Source organism: Miniopterus schreibersii (genome assembly GCF_964146895.1).
Source record: "Miniopterus schreibersii genome assembly, chromosome: 8".
In the NCBI taxonomy this organism is placed as follows: domain Eukaryota; kingdom Metazoa; phylum Chordata; class Mammalia; order Chiroptera; family Miniopteridae; genus Miniopterus; species Miniopterus schreibersii.
This window is the reverse complement of record NC_138109.1, coordinates 48743820-48769977: the sequence shown is the minus strand read 5'-3', so window position 1 is coordinate 48769977 and position 26158 is coordinate 48743820. Positions and strand designations below refer to the sequence as shown.

Below are 26158 nucleotides of genomic sequence, written 5' to 3'. Positions count from 1 at the left end.
CAGTATTTGAAAATATAATACCTAAGAATTTTCCAAACTCACAAATGATATCAAGTCCCAGATTCAAGAAGTAACATAACAACCAAGAAGAACAAACAGAAAACTCAGGTCTAAGCACATCATTGTAAAACTGCTGAAAAGTCTAGACAGACAAAAATAAAAAAAATCTTTAAAGCAGCCAGGAAAACAAATAAATAAAAGATTATCTTCAGAGGCGCAACAATAAGACATATAGCTAAATTTTCAAGAGAAACAATGACAGCCAGAAAACAATGAAGTGATATCTTTAAAGTGTCAATACAAAATTACTGCAACCCAGGTTTCTACATCCAGTAAAAATATCTTTAGAAATTAAATACAGACATTTTGACACACAAAAACAGAGAATTTGTGATCAGGAATTCTACTCTAAGGGAAACATTAAAGAATATTCTTTAGGCAGAAGAAAAATGACCCAAGATAGAAAGTTGACTCAGAGGAACAAATGAGGGGCAACAAAATGGTAAATATGTGGGTAAACCTAAATGAATATCGACCATAAAAAAGAATACTATACGTATTTTGTGGCATTTAAAAATAGAGATTAGTCATGAGGCAGGTAAATGAAGTTCAACTGTTCTAAGGTCTTGTTCAGGATGTGGTAAAAGTATTGATTTACATGAGACATTAATAAGTTAGTGATCCATGCCATAATCCCTACAACAGGAGTCAGCAAACTTTTTGTGTAAATGGCCAGATAGCAAAGATTTCAGGCTTTGCAGGCATATATTCTAGTAGCATAAAAACAACCATAGACAGGAAAGCAGGAGTAGGAGATTAGGGAGAATGCAGAGGAGGAGGGAAAGCCAATGCAAAGATGCAGTGTTGACTTGGTCACTGTGAGAGGAGACTGGGAATCCATGCTGTTGTGTCTTTGGAGGGGACATGGGTGAGCAACCTTTATCTATTAGATTCTGACCCCTACTGGTCAGTAGTTGCCCCTTGGCATGTTACCTGTCATACTTTCTCATTGTATATGTGAGTCCCAGGGCAGAATGACAAACATACACAGTGAGTTGCTGCACATACCACTGGCACAGTGATTTTTCTACTGGTGTGCTGCAAGAATTTTTAAAACATTCAATACCTGATTATTTAGTCAGGGGCACTGACCTATTTTCCCTTAGATTGTCAAATTAAAAAATGACAACAGCCAATACAATAATAGCCGTCTGGCATGAATGAATCAAAATTGTATCAATTTTTTTTTCCAGATTGGCAAAATATATATTTTTGGTGTCCCGCAGAATTGTAGTAACTGGTTTATGTGTGCCATGAAATGAAAATGGTTGAAAATCACCGTGCTGGCACAAAGCTGGTCCAACAGCAATGTCGAGTAAAAGGGAGGCTGAGAGAATATGAAGTGGGGTATCAGGTGTTTGAATATACTTTAAATATATAGATATTTTAAACATATAGTACACTTTAAAAATACAGAAATGCTAAAAGTAAAAGGATGGAAAACCATGCCATGGAAACATTAACCAAAAGAAAACTAGTAAAACTATACAAATATCAAACCTGGTTTAAAAAAGACTTAAACCAACATTTCTCAAAAGCAGACATACAAATGACTAACAGGTATATGAAAAGATGTTCAATGTTATTAATCACCAGGGAAAAGGCAAATCAAAACCACAATGAGATATCAGCCCCCAACAACACAAAATGTATAGGACACAGCAAAAGCAGTCCGAAGGGGAAAATTCATAGCATTACAGGCCTACCTCAAGAAACAAAAAAATCTGAAATAAACAATCTAACCTTATACCTAAAAGAACTAGAAAAAGAACAAGAAAGCCAAAAGTGAGCAAAAGGAAGTAATAAAGATCAGAGCAGAAATAAACAAAATAGAGTCTAGAAAACAGTACAAAAAATCAATAAAAGCAGAAGCTGGTTCTTTGAAAATAAAAAATAAAAAAGACTGATAAACCTTTAACCAGACACATCAAGAAAAAAAGAGAGGGGAGCTAAATAAATAAAATCAGAAATGAAAGAGGAGAGTTAACAACTGACACCACAGAAACACAAAGAATTACCAAAAATTATCACAAAAATATGCCCAGAAATTGGGCAATCTGGAAGAACTGAATAAATTCCTTAAAACATACAATCTTCCAAAACCGAATCAAGAAGAAATAAAATCTGAACAAACTGATTACAAGTAGTGAAATCAAAGCAGTAATAAAAAACAAACAACTCCCACCAAACAAAAGTCCTGGACTGCATGGCTTCACAGGTGAATTTTGCCTAACATGTAAAGAACATTCCAAAATTTTCAAGAGAAGGGAAGACTCCCAAGCGAATTTTCCAAGGCCAGCATTATTCTAATTCCAAAACCAGATAAAGAAGCTACAAAGGAAGAAAGTTATAGGCCAATATCTCTGATAAATATGGATGCAAAAATACTCACCAAAATACTAGCAAAACAAATTTAGCCATACATCAAAAAGATGACACGATCAAGTGGAATTTATTCCAGGAATGTGATGTTGGTACAATATCTGGAAATCAATTAACGTGTTACATAACCAAAATGAAAGATAAAAATCTTATCAATAGATGCAGAAAAAGCATTTGATAAAACCCAGCACCCATTTATGATAAAAAACAACAACACACCTCTCAGCAAAGTGAGAAGAGAAGGAACATACCTCCACAAAATACAGGTCATATATGACAAACCCACAGCAAACATCATAGTCAATGGGGAAAAACTAAAAGTGTTTCCTTTAAGATCAGGAACAAGACAGAGATGTCTGCTTTCACCATTCTCATGCAACATAGTATTAGAAGTCCTAGCGACAGCAATCACACAAGAAGAAGAAATAAAAGGCATCCAATTTGGAAAGGAGGAAGTAAAACTGTTATACAGTATATAGAGAACTCTAAAAATGCCACCAAAAACTATCAGAACTGATAAATAAATTCAGCAAAGTAGCAGGATACAAAACACATACTCAGGCATCGGTTGCATTTTAATACACCAATAATGAACAATCAGAAAGGGAAGCTAGGAAAACAGTCCCATTTACAACTGCATCAAAAACAAATAAACTACCTAGGAATAAACTAAACCAAGAAGGAAAAAGATCTGTACTCAGAAAAGTACCAGACACTGAAGAAATAAATTAAAGAAGATGCAAATCAATGGAACCTGTAACAGGGAGGAACTGACAACGGAGTTGCAATCGGAGCCTGAAGGAATAACTAGAGAAAGACAGGGAGACGAGAGCGGTCCTTCTAAGAGAACAGAGCTTCTCAGAGAAGAGAAAGCAGCACCCAAATTTTGCATTAAGTGTGCAGCTCACAGAATGAGAATCTTTTAGACCTCACCCTCTTAGAGAGGAGATGACTAAACAGGTAGGCAATTTTTTCCCAGGATAAGGGAAGCAATTAAATGTCTTGAGGGGGGATTTCTCTAAATTAAGTTTGATGTTTACAAGTAGCAGATTCTAGACACAGGAACACAGGAACTGAGACCGTGGCAAATACGAAGTTCTGTCACCTGTTTTCTTTGTCTCCTCTCTTTTCCCAATTAACAAACGTGGCTCTGCAAACACACAACTTGGTTATAAACTTCATGACCTGAACTATTAAGACCCTTGGGTCTATGAAAAAGGAGAGAAAGCAGGACAATGTAAATCTTTAAGGAAGGCAAGTTCTACATTTCTCTTTCATTGTGCAGTGTTCTCCATCTCTTCACTTTTGAGGAGAAAAAGTGTGGTCTAAGTTCATCAGAGCAAGATTTTTCACAGAGCTATAGTTCTAGGTAGGGTTGTGGTTTCTCGCACCTAGGAGCCTCTCTTTTGTTTCCAAGAGGCTGGAGATGTAATAGCCATCTCTCTTTCTCTCTGATGTTCATCTTTCTTTTTGAACTTGCTTCTTTCTCTGCAGCTAGTGAGATCTGCTGGAAGTAAGAGTCAGGAGGCCTGTACTGGGCAACTCTAAGAATCAGCACAATTTTGATTTTCTGGCTCTGCTTCCTGTATTCTTCTCCTCCATTGTCATTATCTGGATCGATGCTTCTGTGACAAGTGAGACGATCTGAAACTTGGGGGTGAGATTAGGGTTGGGCTTTGGTCAGAGGTTCTAGACTGCTGGTAGCCTGGGTAGAAGAAATTTTCCATGTGGTTTAGAGAGTAGTCTTGAGCTCCAGTGGGTTTAAAGGTAAAAGAATGTGTGTGTGTTTATATATATATTGCTGTCAACTGTTGTCTCTGAATGTACTGATTTAAGGATCATGATGGAGGACTGACAAACTGATGACAGGATTTGTTGTTCCTGAAATATTATAATCTCTCAAGTTTCCAATGATCAGTACTGGGTATTAAGCCCTGCTTAGAAAGTACAATAAGACATTTCCCCACACATTAAGGAGATCATAGTCTGATAGTTGAGTGAAGAGATAATTATAATATAAGATGATCAGCACAATGTTTAAAAAAATGGGGGAAAAAGAGGGCCACTCCCATAGGGCAATTCTTACAATACCTGGTATCAGTTGATGTATTCTCCCAAAGTGTTCTTTTCTCCAATACAAATACCATCCCCCTTCCCATTGTTACTCCAATTACACGAATTGCATAAAATAAATGAAATCTGTTTTGCTGAGGCAAACTCTGATAACAATGTGAAGGAGACTCAACAGTCAAGTTGCTGAAAGAGTAGTCCTTGTACTAGCTGCCCTTGCACAGGCATTCCCTGGAAGCTTGTTACGAATGTAAATTCATGAGCTCCACTCTGTTCTACTGAATCAGAATCCTGGAGATGGGAATCAGGGAGCTGCGCCTAACCTCTGCTTTATATTAACCCTATATATAATAAATGAGTGCTCAACACAAGAGCGTACTGAAGCTTTGGAGTCTTTAAAAGTAAAATAACAACAACCGTAACAACAGCAAGCCACCAAGTGAATCAATATGATATGTACAAAAATGAAAGAAGCTAACAAGGAGATAACCAATATGTGAAATCTTATTTTTTATAGTTTGAGCATTTCTTGTTCAAAAGACATATTTCCATGACCCTGTGGTAATCTCCTACAGTCCATAGCTTCTATTACTTTAGTTAAGTAATATCTAGGTTATTCTGTTCTTTCATAATTTATAACAAGCCAAATTAATCATATCTGCTGAAGACAGTGTATCATTAATGGTTTCAAAAAGATAGCATTAGATTATGAAAAGTACACTTCTGTGGTTTGATTGTTATGGTGCAAATCTTCATTTCAATAAAAGCAGTTGAGGTACATTATTAAGCTGTCAAGATGTAGAAATTTAATGAAGAGGAAAAGATTAAGGTTTTATTTAATATATACCAGGTCCACAATATGGAAATGATTATAAACTTAAAACTCTATTTGTTTCCAAGGCATCTTTTCCCACCACTAATTTGATTACACAGGCAATTACTTCATTCACTTGTTTATTCTTCCATTTACTATTTACTAAGATCCAATTATGAGCCAGAAGTGGAAGGTCTGGAAAGGTAGACTGAGACTATATGAGCTGCCACTGCCTTCCACACTAAGCAGTTGGGGTTTTGCCTTATAAACACTGGAGTATTATATTTCATTTTGTGCTTTAGAATGAATGCCAATGGTAGTGCAGAGGGCAGAATGGATGGGGAGAGACTGGAGCCAATAAGATAATCTGGATCAGCGAATAAGCCTGAACTCTCTACAATGATGTGCCCCTTTATGAGCAGGCGGGGGGGGGGGGGAGAAACATCAATGTGAGAGAGACATTATCAATGGACTGGTTGCCTCCCACACACGCCCCTACTGGGGGAAGGGAGCGAACTGGAAACCCAGGTACGTGCCCTTGACCGGGAATCAAACCCAAGATCCTTCCGGTGCAAGGGCTGATGCTCTAACCACTGAGCCAAACCAGCCAGGACATCATTATTATTCTTAATATGGTCTTTAGAGATGTGCTTGATTTTAATGATCATTTAGGATACTGGGGGAACCATTAGTGCTAATATTAGGCAAAACAGCTCTGAAATAAAGCAAAAGGACTTTGAGATTGGAGGGGAGAGAGGAATGAAGGCAAATGGGCAGAATCCCCAAATACATAAGCTGTTTCGACACTTGTGTGATAAGCCTTGCCTGCCTGATTCACACTGGCCAGTTTATGGATTCTTCATTACTAATGCCTATGATGAATGACTAATAAGACCACAGAAAACAGTATCTATTAAAAAGCAGTCAAGCCCCGCCGGAGTGGCTCAGTGGTTGAGCATTGACCTATGAACCAGGAGGTCACCGTTGGCTTCCCCGTCAGGGCACATTCCAGGGTTTCGGGCTCGATCCCCAGTAGGGGGTGTGCGGGAGGTAGCCGATCAATGATTCTCCCTCATTGTTGATGTTTCTATCTCTCCCTCTCCCTTCCCCTTTCTGAAATCAATAAAAACATATTAAAAAAAGTTTTTAAAAAAATAAGCAGTCAAACCATTGGGTGATAATGTTGGGTGATGTTTTCAGACCCAGCCAAGAAAATCACCATTGGGACAGACCTTGAAGAAACATAAGACTCAACATATTGCTAATGCTCACCATTTAGACAACTTCTCAACCAGTTCATCTCTATACCTTGCCTCTTTACAAACATTTAACTTTTAAATCCATAATACTGACAATGAGAATAATTATCCATAAGATCCTGTTGTTGGTATGAGGACACAAACCTGACTTATATTGTCTACTATGTTCTAAATTCTTGGAAGCAAAGAAAAGAGGGAAGAATTCTTAAAGACCATGTGGTCCAAATCCCTATTTATTCTGCATAGCAATGTTTAAAAAAATGATTAAAGCTAAATATCTAATACAGTTTTTTAAAAAATATATCTTTATTGACTTCAGAGAGAGGAAGGGAGAGGGGGAGAGAGAGAGAGAAACATCAATGATGAGAGAGTCACTGATCGGCTGCCCCCTGCACATCCCCAACCAAGGATTGAGCCCGAACCTCGATCTCCTGGGTCCTAGGTTGATGCTCAACCACTGAGCCACACCTGGCCGGGGCCTAATATAGTTTTAATTGTATCAAATAAGATAAAATATATTCATTAAAAAAAAACAAGAACAGTGCAGTTCCCCCTGACCTACCTATTTCATTTATTTTTTTTATCAAATTTTTATTGAATTTATTGGGGTGACTTAAGTTAATAAAATTATATAGATTTCAGGTGTACAGTTCTATAACACATCATCTCTATATTGTATTGTGTGTTCGCCACCCAGTCAGGTTTCCTTCCATCACCACTTATAGTCCCTTTACCCTCCTCTACCTCCCCTCTCCATTTCCTCTGGTAATTAGCGTACGGTTGTCTGTGTCTATGAGTTTTTTTCTCTGTGTAATCCCTTGACCATTTTCACCCAGTCCCCCAACTCCCCACATTTCTCACAGCTGTCAATCTGTTCTCTGTATCAACGAGTCTGACACACCTATTTTAGACAAATGGATCTTATGCTTTGAGACATATTACATCCATTCAAAGGAAGTATTAGAAAAGTGACTTAGAAATTATTAAAGCAAGAAGCAAATTTTCAAACCTTTTAAAAGCATTTCTTGGAAAAAAATGAAATTCAAGTGTATATTAAACGGTAAGTGATATGGGAATATAAAATAGATAAGAAATTATGCAATAGTTCCATTAGTACTCCATGCATAGACTTACTAAATGGAAAATAGGCTGAAAATTCACCACAAAATGCCATTAATAAAGATTTTCATTTGAAGTTTAAATGGAAATACTTCAAAAAACACAAAACTTTGATGTCATTCCAAAGAAAAACTGTTATCTTTTTATTAGGTGTAAGTTATCTTTATTTGTATGGCTGAGAGAGGCTAACACTTCAAAAGAAGATGAAGACCTAATCCAGTTCTGTTTCACCCTTATCTAGGTTGATTGCTTAGCATTCACTCAAATACAAAGACTGTCTTCAGGGAAATTCAGAAAAGACTTAAATTTATCAATGGCTAGAGTAGGAGTAATAGTATTCCACTCTATTCCTTAGACATTACTATATATCTTTGCTTCTCTTATCTTCTCATTCATACTGATAATGAAAAATACTTGAAACTCATAACATTTGAGATGTTAAGACTTAAACAAGTTCCAGCCAGAATTTGAGAACATATTTTTAGAACATTCTGTTTTCAAAATATTTTTGAACATCCTAAGTATGAGAACTACTAAGGAAAATTCCTTCATTCTTCCATTCATTCAATCTACGAGTGTTTATTAACTATTTTAATATGTGCCTACAAGTAGTTAAACTAGGTCACTATTGTTTTATTCACTTCTTTTTAAAAATCTGATTATAGGGGTGATCATTTCATTAGTCATATAAATGTCTAATCACTATGTTGTATGCCTGAAACTAATAAAATATTGAATGTCAACTGTAACTGAAAATTTTTAAAAAAAGAAAAAAAATCTTCTGATAAGTATAGTTCTAGCACTACTTGGAAATGCATTTATAGACGTCCGCTTCAGTCCAACAAACATTTATCGAGCATCTACTATGACCTAACTACCATACTAGATGAAAGCTATGCCAAATGGGCAAGACACAGTCCCTGCCCACAAGAATCTCCCAATCCAATGTGGAAGTAGACATATAAAATGTTATTTCGATACAGTGAAATTATATGGAAATTCCACTCTATTGGAATATAGTTCCAAAATAGAAGCCAGGCGCAGGATACAGTAGAGTAGAAAATAACCTGTATCCATGGAAACTGTGGCCCACGTTGAATACCACATGACTACATGGAATGGCTTCTTTCCCCAGTAACTTTCCAGATCTCTGCTTTTCTTGGAGAAAATGTGTAGGAAGAGGGAAGATGAAAGACATTTTATCCAAGTCTATGTCTGATAGGCAAAAATGGGTCTATGAGAAACCCTGCTGATATCTAATTATTCAATGACTAATTCATTCACTCATTCACCTCGTGAGATTTTGTTGAGTACTACCAAGCACCAGAAGTATGATAGTTGCATTTTGTATTAAAATAGTAGCTCATAATCTGGTCTCCAGCTCTAAATTACTTTGGTGTAACAAAAGGTGATGAAGTCAAGGTTCTTTCTAGAGGTTCATCGTCTGGTAGCCATCATCACATCCAGAGTAGGAAACTAAACTGAAAGCTTTCTGACAATCAGATGTAGTTTCTATGGGTACCCCTACCCCACCCAATGCTCCTTCAAATACAACCCCACTTCTAGGAGGAGGGTAAAGATTTTATTTTACTTTTGCTATAAAGATCTAACAATTGGCTTGGTAGAATCACGGTTCTAGAACATTTGAGATGGGAATTCAAAGTTTTATGACCTCTAGTCCATACACCACAGGTATGGTCCATCCCAGAGGCTTTCTACCTGGGATGGGCAAAGAATCATTATTACTAATGATCACAGCACTATGGATTCAACTTCAAAATCCTTCTCAACACAGCAGGCCAGGGAGCCATTACCATCTCAATGTAGAACCCAAGGTGAAATCTTTTTGCCACTGCTGGTTTATGCACACTAGTTAGGTGGCTCCATAAGCCAGGCATGAAAATTAGTTTTAATTTCATTCTATAGCCATAATGAGTCTCCCTCTCTCTTGCGTGAGCACGCACATGCGTGCGCGCGCACACACACACACACTCTCAATTAACTGGATTTCAATGTTAAGTAGTGGTGGACAAAAGAAGTATTTTTTATTAAAACTAATGGAGTATTTCCCAAAATTGTTGATGTCCACTTTTAATGTTCTATTCAACATTTTCAGTGGGCGAATCTTTAGCTTACTTTCCCATTAGTAAATGGGCAATTTTCCAAACTCTAGAAGATAATGGCTATTGTAAGAATGGGTCTTTTCAAATGGTTCCGGTGCCATAGATTTGAAACCAGACTTTCAAGTCTCTTTAGGCCACAGCAGTAGCTGCCTTCACCTTGGCCTTTCTGCTCTAACAGGGAGCCAGAGCACTAAGTATAATCACTCTACTCAGGTATTTTTAGGTTATTAATTTGGTGCTTTGAGTCATTTGGGCAGAAACAAATCTGAGCTGGAAACCCTTTCCAAATCTCTCTCTCTGTGCCATGTATTTCTATGTGTCTATCTGTCTATCTACATGTATGCACATACATACATATACATTCCCAAAGAATAATATTTATTCAACTCCTTGGCAGTTCAAATAAAATATACCTGGGTGAATTTTCAGAAGGCTAATTATTAAATTTTAATAGAAAGAAAACAACCATGGATATGGAAAGGCCCACCAGAGAGTTTAAACCATTTACCATTTTATTATTCATTCATTCACTTACTCATTCAGTAAACACTGAGTGTTTAATATGTGCAAAAATAATATTGAAGAATTCTTTAAAATTTCTAGATGAGAATCAGTGACTGGCTCTAATAATTTGCTCCAATGCTTAACAATAGGCACTTTACGGAGATTTTTCATCATATATAATTCAAAACTATTTTCTTATGTACAAAGATATTTAATCAGCAAAGAAGAAACAGACAATGTACTATTTATAAAACTCAGACATGCCTGGCACACAGTTATGAAGAGATGACTATGAAGACAGTGATTTGTATCAGAACATAACAGACTTGTAAAACTGAATGTGCTTTCTCCTTCAAACAGACCCTTTGGGAAATTAAAAATTCATTTTAATATGTTGTCCACTGTTCAAAATGTTTTTGGGAATGCCTTTTGGATATAACTCCAGAGAGATTCTTTTGAATGGTAAATATGAGTCCTTTGAGACTAGGCTCGACCTTTTTTATTCTCAGGGAGACAATATCGTTGGGTAGAAAGAGCCTTGGACACAGGAGTGTGGATTGTTTCTTCTGGCTCAGGAGTTTGGGTTGCTTACTGTAGCTCTACATTAACTAGATTTGTGAAATCCAGCCAGTCACTTAAATTCTCTGGGCCTCAATTTTCTCATTTACAAAATGAGATCAACAGCTAACATGCTTTTTTAATTTAAAATATCTTTTTAATTTTTTTTTTTTTTTTAAATTCTGAGAATTTCCACGTATTAAAAGCTGTACTTTTACTGTCAGTTGATTGAGAAAATGCTTATTTTGCCTAGTTCTGTTTGTCTCTGCAATGACTCAGCAACCCTCATATGCAGGGACCACCAGTTACAAGATGCAGGATAAAGAGCCTATAAAATAAATTTGTGCTTCAATTTGTGCCTCTATGTATTCATGGAGGGCATTATTTAAAGATGAATGAGAAGATATTTTTTGGCCATGACTCAAGGGGGAAAAAAGAACTGAGGACTGGAAGAGATTAAGCGTAATAATCAAGTGCTACTCACCACATTAGAAAATTAGTCACTACCACTTTTCTGATGCAAACATAAGTATATTATCCCCTATTCCATCCACACATATAGACAAGTACCAATAACTAGTATTCAAATAATTCTATTTTAAAAGACATTATCTAAGACAATATTTTAATAAGGAATCATCATGAGAAGTTAAATTAAGCAGTAAGCCAGAAGTGGCTCGCCCTATGATTTTGGAACACATGGAAATTTGCTGTCAAATGTAGAACTGCAATTGATTTGTACATTGACCTTGCATTCTGTGACTTTGCTGAAATAATTAGTTATGACAGTCATTTTGTAGATTCCTTAGGATTTTCTTTGTAAACAATCATGTTATCCACAAGAACAGATAGTCTTACTTCTTGCTTTCCTATATTAATGCCATTTATTTATTTTCCTTGTCTTAGTATATTATTTAGAACCTCCAGTAAAATGTTCAATAGAAGTAGTAAGAGTGGACATCTCTCTAGTTCTCAATATTAGTGGAAAGTCACTCATTTTATCAAGTATGATATTAGCTATTGGGTTTTTTCATATATGTCCCTTATCTGATTAAAAGAATTCCCTTCTATTCCCAACTTCTTTTTCATACCCCGATGTTGATTTTTCCCCCCATTGTGGTCAAAGAACATGTTCTACCAGATTTCAAGCTTTTAAAATTTATTAATACTTGTGTTATAGCCTAGTGTATGATTTGTCTTAATGAAGATCCCATATGTACTTGAAAACAATGCATATTGTGCAGTAGTTGGACATTGTGTTCTAGATATGTTTATTGTTCCTCAGATCTTCTAGGTCCTTACTGATATTTTGTCTAGTTTTTATATCAAATACTGAGAAAGGATTGCTAAGATATGCAGCTATCAGTGTGGGTTTTCTATTTGTGGATTTCTGTTCCTTTATTTCTGTCAATGGCTTGATTCATGTATTTTGAAACTTTTTTACTAGGTATATACACATTTGTTATTCTTATGTCCTTCTGATGAGTTGACCCTTTTGTCACTATGAAATGTTCCTCTTTATCTCTGGTAATACTCTTTGTCTTAAAGTCTACTTTATTTAATGTCAAAGAAGTCACTCCAGCTTTTTAAAGTTAGTCTTTGCATGGTAAATATTTTTCACTGTCCTTTATTTTCAACCTGTGTCTTTATTTTTTAAAAGCATGTTTTATAAAAATAAAGTATATTCACTTCTACTCAAATAATGAAAATCCCAGTTGAGTCTTTCTGTAAAGGTAAGAGTCCTGCAGTATAAAAAACTGAGTTTGTTCATTTTAGAAATTCAGCATCTCTGACATTAGTTTTTCATAACATGCAACACAGTTGCATACATATTTACTCTTCACAGAACGTAATGTGTTTATAGTCAGTAAGGCTAAATTGGTAGGATCTGAGAATAGTACCTTAGCTTCCAAAATATATGATAGCCAGTTTAATTTTAATTTATATACTTAGTAATTACTTAGGAGGTTCAAATTATAACTGTATCTGCATTTTCTCAAGGAACTGGCCTTTTCTATTAAAGACATTAAAGGAATTGGGCCAGGAAATTAAGGAGATACAGTAGTTTATGTTTGAGTGAATCATGGTACAAAAAATACAAAATGGTAACACTGGGAAAGCCTTTTGTCACTCATCCTTGTCAAGCATTGTGGGGATATAAAACCAATGTATGCCGGCAAAAAAAAAAAGATATAGTTACTTAACTACTATTTGCAGTGTATTATAGGGCTGTGAGAAAGACAAAAAGATGCAAGACTGTGCTTTAATGAATTTGTAATTGTGCTACATCTTTTCCTTTTGCCTCTATGGCCTCACTCTCTACCATTCTCTTCCCAACTCTGTGCTTTGGGTGATTTGCTCTTCTGGAATGAATCAGTGGGTTTTCTTGCCTGCTGGCTTCCAGATGTTTTAGGCCCTGGTAAACACCAGCCAGAGATCAGAAAAAGGGAGGTGAGGAACATCTGAATATTTGTTCCCTTGGCTCTCATCCTGCTGCATCATCATGGGCTGGCTACCTCTCTCTATTGAAGGTTGAGACACCTGTAAAGAAGCCTTCTTCATATATCTGTCTTTTTTTCTAGCTTCAAGTAACTGTTGCCCCATCTTGAATCTGTAGGCCTATGGATGGTGGCAGATCCCATTTTTACCAGCCTCGTGATATTGTGCTATCCTTTGCAGTTTCCTCATGTTTTGCATACACCTTTCTTCAATAGCTCCTTTATTAAAGACCCTTCTGCTTAGCCATCTGAGTGCATCACATCTTTCCTGTTGGAACCTGACCCGACACAGCAATCTGATGAACTAATAGTTAACAATTTAAGGCGCTACATGAAAAGTGACATTTAAATGTTACAGACAGTAACATATTTTGCTGAAGGATCTAAGAGTAGAGAGAAATCTCCAAGGCTTGGGATCCTAAGGGAATGTGTCCAGGAGAAGGTGAGAAATTATAAGCAGGAAAAAATGACTATCAAGGAGATACAAATAGCAAGGGATCAAGGACAAAACGTGTTCAAGAGGTGGTAGTAAGACAAGCCAAGTCTGACTCACATCAGACCTGGGGATTCCACAGAGAAACAACCACCTTGTGACATTAATACTGAGAACACATCCTATGTGAAATTCTTTACATTCTTAGTAATTTCTTTCTCAGTTGAGAAAGTAAGTGTGAAGATTAGTGAAAACGACATTATTGGGATAACTGTGGATTCGATTTAAACTCAGTACTTGGGTATTATTAGCAACAGCCTACTTGCTCCATAACTATGGCAACATGTTATGGCTGAGAACCTTTGCTCTGTACTATTAAACAATGAATTAAAATGTGCACTTTAGCATGCTTAAGGATTAGCTTTGCTAAAGGTTGTTAACCTGGCAACATATAGATGCTTGGGTTCCACCCACCAGAAATTCTAATACGGTAATTCAGAGAAGGGGCTTATTAAACAATCTGCATTGTTTAACAAGGCATGTACCTCATTCTGAGATAAACCACACAGGGAGAAACATGTTTGTAGACAATAACCAGCATGAAAAGCTTTCAACCAGAGGGATGAATTAATGACAGTGGCCTTTTAGGAAGATTAATCAAGGACTAAGAAAGACAGGATGTGGAGAGACTAAGGACAAGAAGGATAGACTTTAGAAGTCCAAATATATTGGAGTGAGCACCTGGCAAAAAAGGAAAAGAAGGTGTGGTGGTTTAAAACACACTGACAAGTTTTTTTTTTTACACTCCCCTTATAAAAATATCGGGGTTCTAATTCTTCTCTCCTTGATTATGGGCCAGCCCTAGTGATTCTAAGGACCAGAAAGTGGTAGAAGTGACACAATGGCTTTTGAAGCTAGGTTAGAAAAGGTGACAAGGCTTCCTCCTGGCTATCTTGGGCCACATTCATTTGAAGCCTTGAGCTGCTTTGGAGTCCAGCCACCCTGAGACCTTGACGTAGCAAAATAAGAAGAGATACCCGAGGAACGTCAGCTGTTCCAGCCCCCAGCTCTTTTGAACCTTCCAAATCAAGCATCAGACATGTGAGTAACAAAGCCTAACTCCAACCACCATTTAAATGCAACATCACTAGAGATCTGGAATCAAAACCAACCACTTGAGCAGTTCTTAATTTCCTGATCCACAGAAGGCATGTGAAATTATACATATTGTTCTTTTAAGCCGCTAAGTTTTGGGTGATTTGTTACGCAGCAACAGTACCTAATTTAAATGGCAAAATCAATGATAACTCTGATTTTTTTCTTTGTATTGAAATTTGGAAGTTGTCTTTTCACTTTGTATAGGGCAATTATAAAAATCTCATCAACCTTTGAACTTTAACCTTCAAAAAAAAATCTCATCAACCTTTGGTCTTTTGTAGTTACAATACATAAAAATAAATGAATAATCACAATCACCTAGTGATATAGTCTCAATTTCAAAACCTAATTATTAAATAATTATAAGCAAACTTCTAAGTCAAAAGTTTCAAGAGAATGCATCCACATTTTCTTTAATATTTTGTATGAAAGTGCTAATGCTTAGGGAAAAAATTGTGTAATTAAAATTAAATCACTACCCATTAGGAGCAAATCAAATTTGTCTCCCATAGGAACAGCAAATCTAATTATGAGTCTGTCAAATCAATTCACTATGCAAGCAGGATGACAGCCCTCTAAGGATTGACTTTCTTTGATCTCTATGCTTTTTTTTTTTTAAACTGTATTTAGTTGAGAATTTTTCATATATTCTATCTCACTCAAACTCAACTCTATTTTTAGACTCCTACTAAATCGTAAAGTTGAGGTTAAGTGACATATCCTAGAGGAAATCACTACTAGAAAAAGAAAAAACTTTAAAATAGTCATATATACCTTCTCCAGCAGGTCTCACCCTCTTTTGTCTCGCAATGCATTGATAAATGTAATTCACAAGAACTGTGCATGCTCATGGCCACCCCCCCTTGGAAGCACAATTCCTGGAGGCCTTTATCTCTCACTCACGAAGCCTGAAGGAATGCAAATGAGTAAGAGTGGCATTATTATAAGGATAATCTTGGGTCCATTACTTTATTTGAAATAAATGCTTCCCAAGAACTGATGAAAGCTAAGGTGTCATGGAGGGGGAGGGTGTTTAAAATCTTTTTACTTCTCTCCCTTGACTACTCCACTGCAGCCCAAGTACAATGCTTAGTGCCAGCTGTTCCTAGGCATCAGTACTTCTAACTAACAACATGACACCTCAAAACTATGAATAGCGTACCTCAGAAAATAAACCATGGTGAACTGCTGATTTTAACAAGAATTTGGGTCTGTGTTAAAGAAGTCATCACTTCAGTTATTCCCCAAATGATCTCTAAGTGTTATGAACCAGACATATTTAATTCCCTAGTCTGTGATTCCTTAAGAAGGATACATGCACCCCAGGAGGATGGCTCAAGATAAATTGTAATGCAGGAAGAAATATTAGATCTCCTGTTTAAATTTATTTTTTAAAATCTGACAAGTAGGAGAAATTAAGCTTCACAAATATCTAATATATAGCCTGACAGAGTGACCCCCCACTACGTCAGAGAGCTGTCACCTACGTAGGGTCTCCATATCTTTGTAAGATATTTCTTTCCCTCTCTTTTGTGAGGGACAAACAACTACTACAATCAGACACAGCTGTGACAAGAGGAGGACAAGAGGCACCGCAGGGTGTGGACTCCAATGCCTTGTAAAGGCCAGGCTGGGGTAGGAGTGGTGGACTGTAGTGAACTAGAGAGCACCTACACCATCTAACGACAGCAGCACTGCTCAGATGTAAGACTGTGGACTGGGAGCAGCCAAATCTCCAAAATTTTCAAGACAAGCCAGAATTCTGCTATTTAATATGCAGCCTTTGAATTCTAGAATATGGTGTGCATTTAAAAAAATAGTCTGAAGCCCACATTTAGCCTGAGTGCTTCTAGTCTATGACCTCAAGATTAGAGAAGGCCAGAGGTCTAGAAATCTGTATCCCCTCCCTTGGAATCTTAGCTCTGTCTTCACTTGCTGGTGGCTTTAGGCAAGTTTCTTAACTTGTCTGAGCTTTAATTTCCTTACCCATAAAGTGTAATAACAGCTAACATTGGAGAGTAAAGTGATAACACAATAAAAATCAATTATAAAACATGTCTATTCAAATATAAATTTCTAGAAACAATATACTTTGCTTGCACCAAAGACAGAGTCAAAAGTATAGGAACACTGGAAAAGTCAGGTCAGTTGAACACCAATTGGTATCCATATATACAATAGAAAGTAAAAGGCTGGATCTTTGGGACATTTATAGTAACATGAAATATATATTTTTTATTATACTTGGAAGAAAACCAACCAACATTATCATCAAGGGAGTTCTGCACAGGTCTCAAACAAGACAGCCGGAGGCACCAAACCACTCCCCACATGGAAATCATGTGGAAGTGGATACACAGGTCTAGCTAGGAAAGGGAGGGAGGCAGCTCTAGGGACCACTCTTGAGGAGGGAGAAATGAGGAGGAAAACTGGGGGGATCAAAAGAGGGTACACAGAATGGATGGATTTTTTTAAGTATATAAAACCAAGATGGGTATTGAGAACACCACCAGTAATCAGTGGGCTTCCAACTGCTTCCTGCCCCACAGTGTGAATGTCCCAGGGCTCCAGCTGACAGGTCACTGGCGTGGTTTCCACCCATTTCTAGCAGGAGAAAAATTTCTTCCAACAGAGTCTTACTTGGAACTTCCAAACATAAAATAAAAGCAGAGCTGTTCTGGGCTATCTTAACACCTCAAGGTGGCCTCTAAAGGCTCCATCAGTAAATTGAAAGAACAGCCCCTAGAAGGAATCTGAAGGCTCTTTTCCCTTCAAAGCCTCTAACAGAAAGGAGGGAAGAGTTGGTAAGGGCCCTTCCACTGTAAAAATCTATGAAGTGTTTATCCTCAACATATCGAATAGTAATAACCACTTCTCTGTGAGCCATGAGCTGTGCCAAGAGCTACAGGTACTGATCTTATTTAATCTTAACAACAATCCTGTGAGGTCTTATTATTCTCACTCTTCAAAGGAAAACACTGAGGTTTCAAGAGGGTCAGTAAATTAGCCTCAAGCATACAGCAAATGAGAGCCATTTGTGGTGGAAACTGCTAGTTGTCTCTCAAAACCTGTCTTCCTTTCTTCCTCAGTAACAGCTCTGTAGCCAGGGTCATGCCTGACCACAGGACTCTATTTCCCGGCCTCCCTTGCAGTTAGGATGCGGTCTTGTGACCTAAGTTCTCATCGGTGGACAGTGAGAAGTGAGGTGTGCTGCCTGGGGGTCTGGGGTTTAGGAAATTGAGCCTGTACCCGTCACCATGGCTGTAGGCTGTTGAAACCTTTTGTACTTATCTTTCTGTTTCAGTTACAGGAAAAACACAAAAGAGGGAAGAGCGCTAGAATAATAAAAACTGATCATAGCCAGTCTGAATCTAACCTCCAGGAGCCCCTGAACTTCATTATAGCCTGATTATAATACATCAGCATGCTAACCGACACCTGCTGGCACCAGGACAGGTCCCACTCAGATTATACAAGGGAAGAAAAGGGGTGGTGGCCCAATTCCGGGAACAGACAGGCACATTCCCTGAAAACTAATGCATATGCCTCTCCCTCATATCTTGGCCCCTTAGTAATATCTCCCCCACACTATTCTAGAGTCAGAAATTGATCTGTGAGTTTGATAACCCCTTCTCCATTCTGTGGCCGTTGAATTAAAGCTTGTGCTGCTTACACCAAATGGAGAAAAAACCCTTAGAAGGACAGAGGGTCCTTGTGAGGACCGGGTCCCCACAGTGGGGGCCTGGATGATCCTAGTTTGGTAACATACCTTTTGCATCTTTTCACCCTTCCAATCAACTGGAATCTGGCCATGGCAGTGACCTAGGTTTCATTCACAGATGTTAACCATGTCCCATGGCAGTGGCTCTCAAAGTGTGCTCTTGGGACCCCTGGGGATTGCTGAGACCCTTTCAGGGAGGCTATGGGTCAGAACTATTTTCATATTAACACTAAGAAATGACGTGTCTTTTTCACTGTGACTCTCTGTGAGGTATGATTATTCTCACTCTTCAAAGAAAAACACTGAGGTTTCAAGAGGGTCAGTAAATTAGCCACAAGCATGTACAAAAACGTACAATGGAGTTTTCCATGGTTACGTGAAATGTGATATCACAGGAGCTGGAATGCAAAAGCAGATGTAAGAATCCAACTCTCTTCTATTAATCCAGAAATGGAAGAGATTTGCAAAAATTAAAGCACTGCCTCTCTTATCACTATTTTTTTGTTGTTTTGGTTGCTTTTCACAAAAATATGTTATTTATGTTAACCTGTATGGATTTATTGATATTTTAAGATAACATGAAATATTTTTCAATTTGTTTTAATTTCTTATATGGTAAATATCAATAGATAGAGCCCATGCAAATAAAAGTTTTTTGAAATCTTTAATAATTTTTAAAAGTGTGAAGGGGTCCATGACCAAAAAATTTGAGAACCACTGCCCTACAGGTTAGAGGACCAATGACTTGGAAAAAGCCTGCAGCACCTCTGAATGAATGTGAGGACTGAAGCTGCCCTGCTCTCACTCACAAGGAGGCTGTTACATAGAAGAGAAATTAGTTTATGTGTTATGCCACTACATCATTTTATCTTTTTATTATAGCATCTTGCATTTACTCTAAATAAGAGACAACAGTCACATAAGTGGGACACTACTGTATCTAAAACTGAAATATGTGGCATTGGCTTGCTTGAGCAGTAAGTGCAGAGATATTTTAGGCTAGAAAGTTGATGGCCCTTGTTATGTCATTGCAAAATATTTGGTACAACTATTACTTGTGATAACCTGGAAGGCAATTGATGTTCCTATGGAGCCCATAGCTACAGAAGAAATGGCTAGAAAGAGCTAGAATGTTGGCTATATTCTGACTGCACTCTGTTGCATTTAGCAACATATTACAATAGGTAAACCCAAGAAAAAATTGACCAATTTGCAAGCAGATAAAGAAAAAAGAAAGGTTGAAAAGTAAACTGCTTGTATACCTCCAAACAGAAGAAGACGGCTATTATTAACCACCCTCTATCACTTCCAGAAAAAGAGAACCAGCCCTGAGCCAAAATCCAAACTGTGGATGCTGTTGTTTTATATGGCTTCCAGGTAACTGCCATCAAAATGAGAAAACAAAGAAATAAAGTAGTTTACTACTATATCCAGGAAAGAACTTGGGAGTGTAGTTACGGGCAATGGAACTAACTGGAAACAAAAAGAGAAGCCGCCTACCATATTTTTGAGGAAATGGTTTTACCAAAGTGACCAAAAGCTTGTATTTTTTTTCAAACTTAAAATAGCTCCCAAGGAGTGTAGTCACCAACACGCCACTTTGATGTGGCTGTGCAGGACAATAAAAAGTAGGAAAAATTTCCTGAAGGGCAAGGAGTCTCAGAGAGAATGAACAGACAGTTACTCCATGAGAGCAGAAGTAGTAGATGCCACTGGCTAGCCCAGGAAATCACTCCACTGCCAGGGCAAGAACCCTTTGCAATCCCTGCCTCTGAGAATTTGCTATGGTTCAGTGACTACTATATACATATATTGCCAAGCTTCCCTTTTCGAAAAGGAGACTTTATTTCACTTCTCCTGGTCTGTTCTTCTGCTGTTTGTTGATGGCAGAGAGGGAAGACAAGCTGATGTTTAGTTTATAGGTGGCTGAGTATGAGGAGTTAAACCCAGACTCAATATAGAAAACTGTACATCAAGCAGAGGTTCTTGACTTTTGCACTAGAGAATGGGACTCTGCAGCGTTTCTTTGGGGAGTAAGTGAAAACACTCTCTGTGTGGGGAGAAGGAAGCAGGCAGACATTTGATGGCCGGAGGGGCGAACTGTGGTAGAAGCTGCTAGCTAGTTTTCCCCTCCTTCAAGAGCAATGGGACTGTAGCCAGACATCTGGCTTCCCAGTTGGACTGTATTTCCCAGCCTGCCTTCCAATTACAACATGACTAAATTCTCAAAACCACCATGTGAGCAGCAGGGAAGGATGCCACTTCCATTCTGGGACTTTAGACCTTCACACTCTAGTCCCCTTACATGCCAGCTGGAACCCACATATGACAGCAACCCTGCTTCGACTCTATGGATGATGACGATGTCCTAGAGGCTGGCAGAACAACCTGGAAAGAACCGTGATTTTCAAGGAGAAAAGCTGCCCAGCCAATCTGGACTGTTCACAGATTGATGCTATTAACCAAGAGAAAAGTATACCTCCTTGTTTTATAACCCACTTACGGGTTAGGTCTTACCATCACTGGTATATTGCTGGCATCAAAAATCCCTCTTTTTTTTATACCCTGGACCTGTGAGGAAGTCTTGGGGAAAATTTTTGCATGTGGGTGTATTTGTCCCCATGTGCACTAAAAAAAGCTGGTTAAAAACAAACAACAAAAAACCTTGAGGAGTTGCGTAAAATAAAAACAATATTTAGTCTCTGTCCCTGATTCCTGGCACACAGCTTCTAAAGCCCTTGAAATTTCCTGATAGAAGTGTCGTCTGTTGTTCATAATGAACACCTTCTCACCACAACTGCATCTAAGCTAAGGTGACTCAGGGTGGGGCCCTACATAACATCAGAATGGGGCTGACTGCAGGGAAGACCAAACATGAAATTAGAAGGCGGGACTTTCAGCCCACTCCCTGACCTCCAGGGAGGGGGAACAGGGTTGGAGATGGAGTTACAAAAACTCTTCAGTAATGAAATTTGGGAGTTTTGGGTTTCGTGAACACATTAAAGGGCTGGCCCAGAAAGGGCATGGGAGTGCCACATTCCCAGTCGTATAACCTTGCCCAATCGCATAACTCCTCCATTTGACTGTTCCTGACTTGCATCCTTTATAATAAACTGGCAAATGTAAGTGTTCTCCTGAGTTCTGTGAGTTCTAGTAAATGACTGAACCTGAGGAAGGGATTATGGGAACCCCTAAATTTATAGCTGATTGGGCAGAAGTATAGGTGGCCCCTGGGACTTGCAAATGAAGTGGGGGACTGAGCCCTTAACCTGTGGAGTCCGTACTAACTCCAAACAGTGTCAGAGTTGAATTCAATTTCTGGACACCTAGTTGGTGCTGGAGGATCGGAGAACTGGTGTGGGACATCTCCACACATTTGGTGTCAGAAATGGTACCAGAAAAAAGATACCCCAGGAGCTTAACAGTAGATAAGCTGAGGAGCAGTCAGGGCTGATCTTAACACCTTGCTTTACATAAACTTCAGCTTTGCCTCTGCACTCTCTGAACTCATTCAGTACACAGGGTGGGGACCAGGTTTGGGGGGGAATGCCTGCAGGCCTTGCTATCATGCTGCACCAATAGCCAAGAATCACATGGAATGGCTCCCATAGCATTTTCGATAGTCATTCCGTATGGCAGCGATCCAACCAAAAAAATTTAATTGTTCTAGTTTTTCTCTCTTCAAGGCCAGAGCAATTACAACCAAGCCTTTAAACTGAGTAAGTGGGGAGGTTCTGGACTGTCTGTGTAAGGAAGAAACCTGAGGAGGGGGAAAAGATGCTGCAGCACAGTGAAGTGTGTCCCAACACAGGTAAGTCGCAGATTTAAAGAAAGGCTTTATGAGGCTATCTTCTGGCCTTAAACTGCCTAACTCCAGACTTTCTTCATATGAGACATAAAATTATATCTTATTTGACTTAACCCTTTCTGATATAATACCTGTAACATATCAAGCACTTCTTTAAATAAGAAAAAAATAGATAAAAAAGTCTGTAGAAATATGGGCAAAGGAAAGAAGGTAATTCACATAAGAAAAAAATATAAATGGTCACTAAGTATCTGAAATATACTTAATCTAAGTAGTAACTCAAGAAATGTAAAACTGAAAAATGAAATACCATTTCTAATATATTATGTTGGCAAAAATTTTAAACATGAATTTTATCTGGTTGAAGCGAAAGTGAATTATATCTGGGAGAAACAGATTCTCTCATTCAATGCTGATGAGACTACACTTGGAAAGACTTTCTGCAGGACAGTCTGGAAATAGCTATGAAGACTGAAAATTCATTTGTATGTGAATATGTGCACAGGTGCATGCATGGGTGTAAATGTGTACCATACAGAAAAAGGCCTGAAATATATATAACAAGCTTAATAGTGTTTTTATCAGGAGAGGTGGGTCAATGGAATGGAAGGAGGGTATTAATGAACTTTCACTTTTTAAACCAGGACTTAAAATTTTTATAACCATATATTATTTTTGTAATTAAAAATGTTAAATAAAAAGTCAGTTACACTAGCTTTTCAAAGATTAAATTGATATACTAAATGTTTTCATTGATTTATTTCCCTTTAAAATAGATGTATTGGGTGCAGAGCATGCATTACTCAAATTTGAGTAAATTTTGGCAATCTGAACCCTACTTTGTTAGAGGTAGGTAGTTTAGTATTTCACAACCCAAGGAAAAGGGCTTCCTTAATTGGTAACAGTGCAAATACAGGTGATGTTTTATATCCCTGGGCAGTACCGAATGAGACTTGTTTTTAGGAAATAAAGATTAAAAATACAATCTTAGGGAAAGATTTTGAAATAAAGGTTACATGGATTAGCATTTTTAATAAAAATAATTAATTCTGCTATTGGTTTTTGTCTTTTCTTTTTGGCAGAGACTGTCTTCAATTTTTAAGCTCGTGTGCCAAGGAAATGACCTTCTGCCACCTCATACTGATGTACTTGTCCATTTTCAGACCAGGACTCATTCCAAATAACAGCAAGTCTTCCAAGAAACGTCTTTTTAAAAAATCTCAAAGTTTTTAATTAAAAAGCAGGTCATTTAAAATATAAGGAGATATTCTTACTTGGTCCTCAAAAGATAGAGCCTGGGCAACATCTCTTGGAAATCCATCAATAACAATGCCCTCTTCATCAGGTATCTGCATCAATCTCTGTTTTATCTCCGTAATTGTTGTTTCCTTTTACAAAGAAAAAAAGGATTAAAAAATCACAGCTAAACTTAGTATAAAAACTACTGAATTATAGAAAAAAAGCAAATTATATAGCAGTACCTGTGGGGCCAATTCTCCAGTTGTAATTATTTTGGCAATAAGACTCCATTTCCTGTTGCTGCTGGTACTGTGGATCTTCTTTCTTAATAATTCTCCCACTGAAATGTATTGGAATCCGTAACGTTCTGCGATTTTCAAACTCTGAGTACCCTTTCCACTTCCTGGACCACCTATGATTTAAAACAGGCAAAATTGTGACTTTCTGCTACAACAAGAAACTCCCTTTTTTACAGTGACTACGTTCATCTTCAGATGCACCTTCTAGACTAACAGTACCAGGGCAGGTGACTGTTGCACTCGTGGCATCTCAATCCCATTCCTGAACGCAGAGCAAGTGGAGATTAACCAAGGAAAAGGTAGATTTGAGATCACCCGCATTAAAAGAAAGAGACAGTCTTTCCTTTATGTATTTTAGTAAATAACTAGTTAAAAATTTTTTGAACAATGCCGTTGAAAGAAACCTTTACTGTTTTTTCTATGTAAGCTCTCATAATTTTTCCTCATAAATAAAAATCTATGGCATAGGAAGGATGACGACTGAAATAACAGACTTGTGTTTCATGTCAACAAAGAGTTAATGTGCAATATGGTGAAATATAATAATTATATTTGAACCAATATTGATGTAACTTATTTAAATCTTTTTTGAACTTTTTCTGTTCATGCATATCCTTGTTTTATCTCTTTTAAGTTCAAAAGAAGTTTTATGCAGTAAGTATGCAGAGTGAATGAAATAGATCCTTAAGGTAGAACAATTTTACAGAACACATGAAAATTTTGATTTTGTGATACATTAGTGCGAAATAATCAACATTTTGCAATGTAACACAATACTAATCATAAGTAGTAGCCATTTAGTTTTAAAAGCATAAGTACTAAAATAACTAGAAATAAATGGCTCAGATTTTACTTTCAAGTCATATTAGATTATTTTAGTTAATTTATATTTCTAAACAACCTAAATGAATTGGAATCTAAAGTTTGAACAAATTTCAGAATAAAGCACATAGTAACCAGCCCAGTCTGATTTATTTGTTGACAATTATCAAAATGAAATGTTTTCAAATACATAAGCATAAATTATTGACTGTAGACAAAATAACGTTAAAGTCAATGCCTAAAGAGTAATGAAATGCTTTGGTAATATTGAGTAAAATAAATTGTAATTTGTCAAGCAATATTGAAAATAAAAATTCAATAGAAAAGTGAGTTGATGTTCTCCTTACTAATTCAATATATTAAGTTTAGGGCGGGAAGAAGTTATTTTATATGTAATTATTTAGTAAACATTTTTTTGTTCTTGTCCCAAATAACATAAATAAAAAAGAAAGACAGGTGTATTTTATTGTTTTGGTTTTTGAAAGAAAAGTTCCAACTGGGTAGACTCAGTTGGCCAGGGCTTAATTCCTAATTAAAAAATTTAATGTGAAGAAGTCTAAGATCAACTAATCTAATGATAACCATTTCTTAACCCCAGCTCCAAGTAATGTACCCAATAATATCTGGCGTTCACCTTTTTATTGCTTTATTAAACTTAGTATAGGAATTTGTTTATAGTTTTGATAATTCTTTTTCTAAGAACCTCTATGTACTATCCTATTAGATTTAACATTATGAACTATTACCAGATTAAATTCATTACTTTGCAAATCAGAAGTTAGTTTTGGTTCTGAATAGCTGCTTTTAGCCTATTAATCTATGGGCAAATCATGGACTGGCTTAAGGAAAAAGAATTATATGACCACTCCATCAAAGATTAAAACTGATTTGATCCCTGAAGAATGAAAGTTATCTTTCATAAACTATATTTTCACACTTAATCTTACAAACCATCAAACTAATTGATTATAAATTCCACTGAAAAATTAAAATTAAACACACTAACAAAGTTATTGCACCATCACAGAAAAAAAATTTTTTGTCAACTATTGAAGGCAACAGCAGACAAAAAAAATATGATTAGCACAATTGACAGAGAATAGCATTAATTTATTGGATGAGTTTGATTACTGAAACTTCCTAAAAAACTAATTTTACTTGCTTTTCTCTGAAATCAGAGTGAGCTTAATTCTGTTCTATTTATCTCTAATACTTATAAATATAAGTATCCATCTAACTTAGATTTTATGACTACGTTAACAAAAGAGAGATCCATATCTTTGCCAAGAAG

General features: G+C 37.1%; 1 protein-coding gene across 5 annotated transcripts in view; it reads right to left on the bottom strand.

The window, feature by feature from the left end:
- AK5 (adenylate kinase 5) overlaps positions 1 to 26158 on the bottom strand; it is a gene marked incomplete at its 3' end in the record, with an annotated part of 166652 nt that overhangs the window by 128280 nt on the left and 12214 nt on the right. For all 5 annotated transcript variants that reach the window (XM_081143612.1, XM_081143614.1, XM_081143613.1 and 2 more), the window contains exons 4-5: positions 23989 to 24158; positions 23782 to 23895 (exon numbers count right to left, since the gene is read on the bottom strand). In XM_081143612.1, coding sequence (XP_080999738.1) covers positions 23782 to 23895; positions 23989 to 24158 — 284 coding nt within the window. The remainder of the gene's footprint in view (positions 1 to 23781; positions 23896 to 23988; positions 24159 to 26158) is intronic.